The sequence below is a fragment of the Emys orbicularis genome, chromosome 1 (assembly GCF_028017835.1).
Source record: "Emys orbicularis isolate rEmyOrb1 chromosome 1, rEmyOrb1.hap1, whole genome shotgun sequence".
NCBI lineage: Eukaryota > Metazoa > Chordata > Testudines > Emydidae > Emys > Emys orbicularis.
This window is the reverse complement of record NC_088683.1, coordinates 366,543,093-366,552,889: the sequence shown is the minus strand read 5'-3', so window position 1 is coordinate 366,552,889 and position 9,797 is coordinate 366,543,093. Positions and strand designations below refer to the sequence as shown.

The window sequence follows — 9,797 nt, the reverse complement described above, 5'->3', positions numbered from 1 at the left end:
ATGCTTCTCAGCCTATGCACCATTCACAATGCACATAATTGTTTTCCTCTCAGAAGATTTTAAAATAGCTAAACCATTTACTTTTTTAAGATGGATCCAAGCTAAAGAGTTGAGATCTGGATCCAGACTGAAACCTTGTTCCAGAGTGCAGGGGTATTCTGATCCAGTGTTTTGGTTCAGGTCGGCTCTACTTTTCTTATGTTCCCTTTAACAATTTGAGTTCATACAACTTTTCATATTCTAAGTTCCATCTAGTGAAGGGGCATTCAGCTGAGAATCATATAATCATAGAATATCAGGGTTGGAAGGGACCTCAGGAGGTCATCTAGTCCAACCCCCTGCTTAAAGCAGGAACAATTCCCAACTAAATCATCCCAGCCAGGGCTTTGTCAAGCCGGGCCTTAAAAACCTCCAAAGAAGGAGACTCCACCACCTCCCTAGGTAACGCATTCCAGTGCTTCACCACCCTCCTAGTGAAAAAGTTTTTCCTAATATCCAACCTAGACCTACCCCACTGCAACTTGAGACCATTGCTCCTTGTTCTGTCTTCTGCCACCACTGAGAACAGCTGAGCTCCATCCTCTTTGGAACCCCCCCTCAGGTAGTTGAAAGCAGCTATCAAATCCCCCCTCATTCTTCTCTTCTGGAGACTAAACAATCCCAGTTCCCTCAGCCTCTCCTCATAAGTCATGTGCTCCAGACCCCTAATCAGAGCCTGGAGACCTGAATTCTGTCACTGATCTCCTGCATGGCCTTGCACAAGTTGCTTACCTGTTGCTTACATGTTCAGTGCTTTAGTTTCCCCCTCAGTTAAATGAGGATCTATGTCATCCTTCCCAGGAGTTTGAATGGGCTTTGAATCGGACCCATGGACACTTGTACTCTTTTGTAAAGAACTTTGAGATTTATGAATGCAAAGCTCTATGTAAGCATGGGATATTATTAGTAATGGAGTTTTATAACTGATCTGGGGATCTGTGAGTACCACGAGGGTTTTTAATCAAGGTACTGACTTCAACCTGTCTGTAGAGCAGTGGCAGGAAGAGCCATATTTTGTGTCATGGTCTCACATATTTTTAAAAATGTTGTTTTTAATTGTAGGGAATGTGGTATGGTAAACTGACCAGAACCACCCTCCACACCTGCACATCATGCCAACCTGCAACAAAACGAACATCAGTCCAGCAACATTTCTCCTGGCAGGAATTCCAGGGCTGGAAGCTGATGGCCCCTGGATCTCCATCCCTTTTTGTTCCATGTACCTCATTGCAATTTTAGGAAATAGTCTGATTCTGTTTGTGATCAAGACACAGCAGAATCTCCATCAGCCCATGTACTTGTTCCTTTCTATGTTATCTGTCACCGACCTTGGTTTATCTGTTTCCACCTTGCCAACAATACTCAGTGTCTTCATGTTTAACACCAGAGAAATTGGCGTTGATGTCTGTCTGACCCAACTTTTCTTTATTCACACTTTTTCCGTCATGGAATCCTCTGTACTATTAGCCATGGCATTTGACCGCTTTGTTGCAATACGCCACCCACTGAGATATGCTTCGACTTTAACCAGTGCAAGGATAGGAAACATAGGGCTGGCGATAATAATCAGAGGTAGTGGTCTGCATATCCCTGCTGTCATTCTTCTCAAGAGGTTGCCGTACAGCAAGATCCAACCTCTCTCTTATTCGTATTGTTTGCATCCAGATGTTATGAAGATGGCCTGTGCAGATACTACGCCCAGCAGCTTCTATGGTTTGTTTATCGTCCTTTCTTCTTTGGGATTAGACTCAGTGCTCATAGTTTTGTCTTACATCATGATCTTTAAGACTGTGCAGAGTATCACATCCTGGCAAGAACGTCTCAAGGCTCTGAACACCTGTGTCTCCCACATATGTGCAACCATGCTTTTCTACACCCCGCTGATCAGTTTGTCTATGATTCACAGGTTCGAGAAAAAGGCTCTTCCTCAGAGTCAAATTCTTCTGTCTTATCTCCACCTCCTCCTCCCCCCGGTGCTCAATCCCATTGTATACAGCGTAAAAAACAAAGAGATTCATAAACGGATCATGAAGATCTTTCAAAACTATTCTACTAACAGGCTCCAATGGGAGCACTGAGTTGGTTCTGTCACATTGAGCCAATGAGGGTTAAGCAACCAGCAGGCTGGTTGAACTAAAAACAACCTTTAAGGACATATTAGGAAAGTATTGAAATGGTAAACAGGAACATTCCTTGTAGATATTTAGCAAAGCCATGGTAAATAGACTAGAGATCTTGAAATATAGTCATTTATTGTTAGAGAATCAGAAGTAGATACTAATCTTATTCGTCTGGGTTTACCTATATCTTATTAGAAGTTCAACGATGTGATTTAATTAGCTTGTAGATGCTAAATTTCAGTTCCTGACTTTAGTGTTTCATTACTATATTCTATTGATTCATAGCTGAAAAAGAGATATTAACATTTAGATGAAACTTGTAGTGTAGTAATATCATTGTATTTATTTCTTTTTGAGGTTTGTAGTAAACTACCAAGGAAATGTTTGAATGGTTAATTGTTTTATGCTAATCAATGCATCTAGTTATTGGTGTAAGCCTAGGAAATAGAGATTTACTTCAAAGCAACCATGGACATTACCTATTCTTCGTCCAAGGAATGCCTGTAGTGATTATTTGCAGACATGAAGCTAATCAGCTGAACTTCAGTTATAAAGGGATATTGAGGCCTGATCCTTACTATCTCAGATCTGCTTAAACTTTGTCGGGGAAGTTCAACTCACAAGACTGAGGACTTCTGGATTAGCCCTGCAATTCTTATGAAAGAATTTGAACTAACTCTGCACATGGACTGCCTAATTGACTATGACTCTTTCATGAATTCCAAAAGGGTTTCTACAAATCAGCCGCCTCACCAGCTATGCTATGAACTGACCTAAGAACTTGATTCATATCTGTATGTATAATGATTTTTACCACAATAACTCTCTTTCTTTTCCTTTTAAATAAATAGATTAGTTAATAATAATTGGCTGTAAGTGTGTATTTGGATAAGATCTGAAATATTCATTTACATGGTTTTAATGTGTCCAATCTCTTGGTAGCAGGAGAACTTCTCTTGGGAGCAGTAGAACATTATAGATGGTGAATAAGATTTTAAATAACCCTCAATATATAGACTTGCTTGTCTGGGTGGGAGCCAAAGGCTGGATTGCTTAAAGGGAACTGTATTTCGGCTTCTTGGTAACCAGTAAGGTATTATAGAAGCTGTTTTTTTACTGGTTCAGTGAATCTAATTATAAGAATAAGCCACCAGTTTTGGAGATTGTCTGCCCTATTCCTTGCAGTTTTCCCTGATTGAGCATTCTCCGTATAGCCACTCCAGCGACTCTGGTTACAGACTCCCTGTCAGGGTTCCCTCCCCACTCTGAACTCTGGGGTATATATGTGGGGACCCGCATGAAAGACCCCCTACGCTTATATTCTACCATCTTAGGTTAAAACTTCCCCAAGGTACTATTACTTTCCTTGTCCTTGGACGGTATTGCTGCCACCACCAAGTGATTTATACAAAAATTCAGGAAAAGAGTCACTTGGAGTCCCTGTTCCCCAAAAATATTTCCCCAAGCCCCTTCACCCCCTTTCCTGGGGAGGCCTGAGAATAATTTGAGTACCGAGCAAACCCTTTGTCTCTAGGACACTGAAAATCAATCAGGTTCTTAAAGGAAGAACCTTATTTAAAGAAAAATTAAAAGAATCACACCTGCAAAAATCAGGATGGAAGCTAATAAAAAGATTGAAAAGACAGAGGATTCCCCTCTAGGCTCAGCTTCAAAGTTACAAACAACCGGAATAAAACTCCTTCTTAGCATAGGGAAAATTCACAAGCTAAAACAAAAGATAATCTAATGCATTTCCTCGCCCTTACTTACAATTTTTGTAATCGTATATGTTCATTTCAGGTATGTTTTCAGGAGATGTTTTTACTTCCTGGTCTCTCTCTCCGTCCAGAGAGGGACCAACAAAGAGAGCACAAACAAAACCTCCCCCCCGCCCCAGATTTGGAAGTATCTTCTTTCCTTATTGGTCCTTTTGGTCAGGTGCCAACCAGGTTATTTGAGCTTCTTAACCCCTTACAGGTAAGGATTCAGTACAGCTGCTCAGGAGGGATTTTATGCTACCCTTAGCTGTATGTTTATGACACTCCCAAAAGGAAAGATATTAGTGTTCACCCCAGAAAATTCCAGTCAGCAAAACTTATGGCCTTAGAGCTTCTCCTTCATGAATAAGGTATCCTGTTTCATACAGGGACTTGGAGGTGTTCAGTGGAATACATATAAGGAAGACAGAGTTTTAAGGGAGAAAGATTACATACATTCATTCCTAACCTAATTAGCAGGTTGACTTGTAAATTCTCTGAAAACTCGTTCTGCACTCAGAGAATAAGTGTTGGCTGAGGCTACACTGTTTTTTTTCATACATACAGAAGTTGTATCCCTGCTCTAAGGGCAAAACTTGACTCATCTTTAACTATGGCTTTGCTACTGATGCCTCCATAATAAAATGTAATTTTTCAACATTGTTACCTTGCTGTTTATTGTAAATAATTGTTATTAATATTTTCTTATTTGTTGAAATCCTTCCTTAATATGCCCTTCTTTAATAAAATCTGCGTACCATGAAGCCTTTTGTTAATCTGTTCTGCACTGTCTGCCATACTCATCTTCATAGATTATAAGGCTAGAAGGGACATAATGATCTAATCTAACTTCCTGTATAATAGATCATTGAATTACACCTCGCAATTTCTGCCTCAAGCCCAATAACGTGTGGTTGAAATATCATAGATTTGTTGGAAAGACCCACTCAAGTCACCACTGTTGTATATGTCCTTTGCAGTGGTCTTTTCTAGCCTTTCCTGGTCACCCAGAGAATTTTAGATCTGTATTGTTTCGTCTTTCTACTGACAGCCCATTCCTGACAGGCAAAGTGAGTACCTAGTTCCAAACACTTATCAGGCAGAGTGAACCCTTTTATTTGTTTGGAGACCAACCTACAATTGGATTTGTTAGCCAAAGGAGTTGGTGAACGATTGGTCATATAAGCCCACATGGCACACCTTCTGATCATTGATTGATTGACTAGCAAAATGACTAATAATGCCCCCCTCTCTCTCCTGAGAGTGCTGATTAGTGCCCATGTATTTTGCAGTTTGGGAGCCTGTCTAGGAACGAGACCTATCTCCAAATTCTGGGGCAGTGGGCCAGGTACCCAGCCTTGTTCCAGCTCCTTTGCGACAGAGTGGGCATTTGGGTTGTAAAGTTGAATTGGAAACCCTCCAACTTTTAAATAGAGGGGACTCCAGATGAAGCTCTTTTGCCGATCACAAGGAGAGTATCGCCTGGGGAGAGAGAAAGACAGATGATCTCGTGGATACCAGGTCCAACGTAGGTCAATACCAATACCTTAAATTCCACCCAGAAGACGATGGGCAGCTAAAGCAGATCTCAGATCACTGATGTTAGTTGCTCAACATCACATATACTGCTTAGTAAACAGGTCGCTGCATTGTTGTGATGGGTTCCCTTTGGTGCAACCTCAAACTGGGGTACTGTTGAGTCCTCTGTCTTACCAGTCCCTCTCACACTGTGATGCTGTGACAAGCTTTAAAACTCTCCAGGTCCTGCACTTACACAGCCATCCACAGGCAGGGACCCACCCAGCTGAGTTACATGAATTCTTTTGTCAGCCACTCATGAACCAACATTAGATAGTCTCCAGCCAATTCCCCCAGCTCCCCAGGCTAGGACCCCAGAGCTGTACCATCTTGCCCTGGTCAGAAGCCTGACCATTGTACATTTATTATCTAGTCTGCCACTCTCTCAATATGGAGAGGGCATGCACCAGCTCTTGTTCCTGAGCAGATTTCCCCAAGCTCTTCATGCAAAATATGCTGGCTCAGATAAAATATGAAACAGATTTATTAACTACAGAAAGATAGATTTTAAGTGATTATAAGTAGTAACTGTACAGATCAAAGTTGATTGCCTAAGAAAAAAAAGTAAAAACGTAATCTGAGTTCTATAAACTAGACAGCATTTGAATCAAGCAGTGTCAAACCCTCATAAATAATACAAGCAGATCACAGATATTCCATGGTCAGGCTGGGACCAACTCCCCAATTCAGTCTTTGTTCATGCAACATGTTTCCAGGTGTTGAGTTGTGAGGGGAGTGAGGACCAAGCGATGATGTCACTACCCCCATTGATGTACCTATCCTCCATGAATTTATCTAGTTATTTCTGAACGCTCTTAGAGTCTTCGCCTTCACAACATCCTCTGGCAAGGAGTTCCACAGGTTGACTGTGTGTTGTGTGAAAAAATACTTCCTTTTGTTTTAAACTTGCTGCCTATTTGTTTCAGTTGGTGATCCCTAGTTTGAGCGTTAGAAGAAGAAGTAAATAACACTTCCTTATTTACTTTCTCCAACCTAGTCATGATTTTATAGATCTCTATTATATCCCCCCTTAGCCGTCTCTTTTCCAAGCTGAAAAGTCCTAGACATGATAACAGTTTTCAAGTACATAAAAGTTTGTTACAAGGCGGGTGAATTTTTCCCCCCGCTCTTTAACCTCTGAGGATAGGACAAGAAGCAATGGGTATAGGTAGGTATTCCATTCCTCTGATCATTCTCATAGCCCTTCTCTGCACCTGTTCCAGTTTGAATTCATGTTTCTTATACATGATGTACCAGAACTGCACACAGAATTCCAGATGAGGTCTCACCAATGCCTTGTACAATGGCAATAACACTTCCCTTTCTCTACTGGAAATACCTCGCCTGATGCATCCCAGGATTGCAATAGCCTTTTTCAGAGCTGCATCATGTTGGTGGCTCATAGTCATCCTGTAATTGACCAACACACCCTGGAATTTTTTCTTTCTATTTGTGCAAGGGTGGAGGGGGTGAGTTCTGCTGCAACCTTAATGGACTATAAGCATCGTTTTTGTCTGACAGCAAAAAAGTCCTCTTACTGGAAGATTGCAGTGTATCCCTGCTTCGTTTCTTAGAATTCAGAGCCCTCACACAGAAGAACCCCAAAGCAGAGAGAGAAAAACAGGCTGCTCCCTAAGGCAGCGATGCCCAACTTAACTCACCTTACTCTAGTCACTCAGATCTCTCGCTTCCCTACAGAGCTCCTTTCCTACAAGCAGGACCAGTAAACCCCTGGTAAATTAAAGTGACAGTTCACAATTCCAACACAGTTTTCAAGCACATCACAGACTTCATACCTGATCTGGATCCTGGGCAGGTGAGCAGAGGACAGGCCATGGACAGGGCCAGCTCCAGGCACCAGTTAAGGAAGCAGATGCTCGGGGCGGCCAATGGAAAGGGGCGGCACTCCATCTGCTATTGGGGCGGCCCGTCTGGGTCTTCGGCGGGAATTCAGCGGTGGGTCCCTCAGTTCCTCTCTTCCTCTTTGAGCTGCCCCCGAAGTGCTGCCAAAAAGGAAGAAGGAGTGAAGGATCCACCACCAAACTGCTGCCAAAGAACGGAGCGGCGTGATTAAGCTGCCGCCGAAGTGCCACTGATCAGCTTTTTTTTTTTTCGCTGCTTGGGGTGGCAGAAAACCTGGATCCGGCCCTGGCCATGGAAGAAGCTCACACTTGTTTCTCAGAGGCTGCTGCAACCCCATGGCTGCGCCAGGTGGTGCAGCCTCCTTCTGGGGAAGGATGGGATGATTTATAGACTTTGATCCCTTGGTCTAATCCTTCCCCCAGCCCACCCATGCCTCACCTGCTCACAGCCCCCTTGTATAGGAACAGCCTGTGTCGTTATTGATATAATCTGGGACCATATAGATCATTGTTGCAACCAAGGTCCTGTAGTGGCACCCAAATCTTGTATAAAGGGAGTCAAATGGGGTGTCTAAGACAAGGTTATGGTTTACTGGTTATGATTAGGCTGTCTATATGTGTGTATCAATTTTGTAGTTGAAGTTATGAATATTGGCTCTATACTGTCTGTATTTCAAACTTATGCTATGCTGCTGGGTGACATCCCAGACAAACTGGTGTTAGCTCTGCCTAGCCTGCTTGATGGCCCATTAAGGACCATCAGCTATACAATGGACCCATTGAGAGAAGGCAAATATGCCTTGAGACTCAGTAAAGTATGCAGGAACTTGCCCATGTGACTCCAGACTCCATTTTGCTGTAATTTTCCACAGTAAGAACAAAGAGGTGTTCTTACACCTGGAAAAGACTATATAAGGCTGATGCCTCATCTCCATCTTGTCTTCAATCCCGCTTCATACCTCTGGAGGAACTTTGCTACAGCCATGGACTGGAGTTCGTCAGTGAAGTTGTCTCTCATTATTGTTAACCCAAAACATTCAAAATCCATGGGACAGATCCCCCCCATACACACACACAAAGATCACGAGATTGACAGAAAAACAATGTGATCCTAGCAGTAATTATTAATTTATTATTATTAATATTGCGGGACTTTTCAACTGCCTTCTGTTTTGTGTGTACAGTGTCCTTGTAGCCGTGTTGGCTACAGGACATTAAAGAAACAAGGAAATATTCTGTTTTTGAACATTTAGAGGGCAGTTGCCATACCCAATTCATACGTGAGCATTTCAGGTTTCAATCCCAACCTTAAACGCGCCAACAGACATGCGGGTCTTCCTGTGTCTGCTTGGCAGGAGCTCCAGTTAATTTCTCTTGCTGTTCTGTCCCTCCCTGTCCTTCTAGCCTTCTCCCTTCCTTCCTTATCACCCTTACTGCCCCCACTCAATCGCTTGCTCCTCTTGCATCCTCTTTCCCTGCTCCTCCACTCTCCCCAGTATTTCTCCTCCCTTTCCACTCACGTTGTCTCTCTCTGCTCCCTCCTCCCCTGTCCCTCTGGCCACTTCTGGTATTAAAATCTATGAATGTACCAGTGCTGTTGAAAGGTAATTTCCCTAGAAATTTGGGACTATATTTGAACCAGGAGCAAATGTCTTCCTTTGTTTCAGAGCAGGGAGGGGTTCTGTGGGAAGAGAGGATATAGGGTTTGGGCTGAGCAGCCAGGAGGGAGGATCCATATGAACATACCAACCAATAGAGGCGGTTCGAGCTGAACTTCCTGTTTTATTATTGCTAATTTCTGCATTAAGAAAACTAAGCCCCAAGAAGGGGGAGAGCTTGTATATCACACGGAACAGTGTGTGTTACATTTCCCTCTGTGCCTGATCCTGATGATATAGGCCTGTTACAGCTCTCAGCTAAAGCCTCTGGTCTTTTAGCTCAAGCTCACTGGGTGTTGCTTTTAACTGTGAATGTCCCCAGGCCAAAGAGTCTCTGCACTTCCAGTCCCAATCCTGGCTGAACCATGGGACGTGAGGAGGCAAGTGAAAATTGTTAAATGAAATAGAAAAGAATACATGGAGATGGGGGAGCTAAATGCACAGGCCAGAGCTCTCCAGAAAGTTCCAGGTTGGCTTTAGAAGTGGACAGATATTTCTGTGGGAGCTTACATTTTTCAGAAACAGTTTGTCAAATACAGAAGGGTGCAGGAGTGGAGATTGGAGAAGAACACTGAGAACTGACAACTAAGAACAAAGCACATTAAAGGACATAGATGTCCTTATTGTGGTTTAATAGTTTGGGTCCAGATCCTCAGCTGGTGTAAACGGGTGTAGCACCACTGATGTCAATGGACCAGATACTCAACAGGTGTAAATTGGCCCAGCTCCAGTGATATCAATGGATCAGATCCTCAGCTGGTGTAAATTGGTGTAGTTCTGTTG

At 42.9% G+C, this 9,797-nt stretch overlaps 1 protein-coding gene across 1 annotated transcript; it reads left to right on the top strand.

Moving 5' to 3' along the window:
- The first annotated feature begins 1,151 nt into the window (after positions 1-1,151).
- Positions 1,152-2,117, top strand: LOC135873503 (olfactory receptor 51G2-like). The gene has a single exon (XM_065398048.1). The coding sequence runs from the start codon at positions 1,152-1,154 to the stop codon at positions 2,115-2,117; it is 966 nt and encodes a 321-aa protein (XP_065254120.1).
- The last annotated feature ends 7,680 nt before the right edge of the window (positions 2,118-9,797 follow it).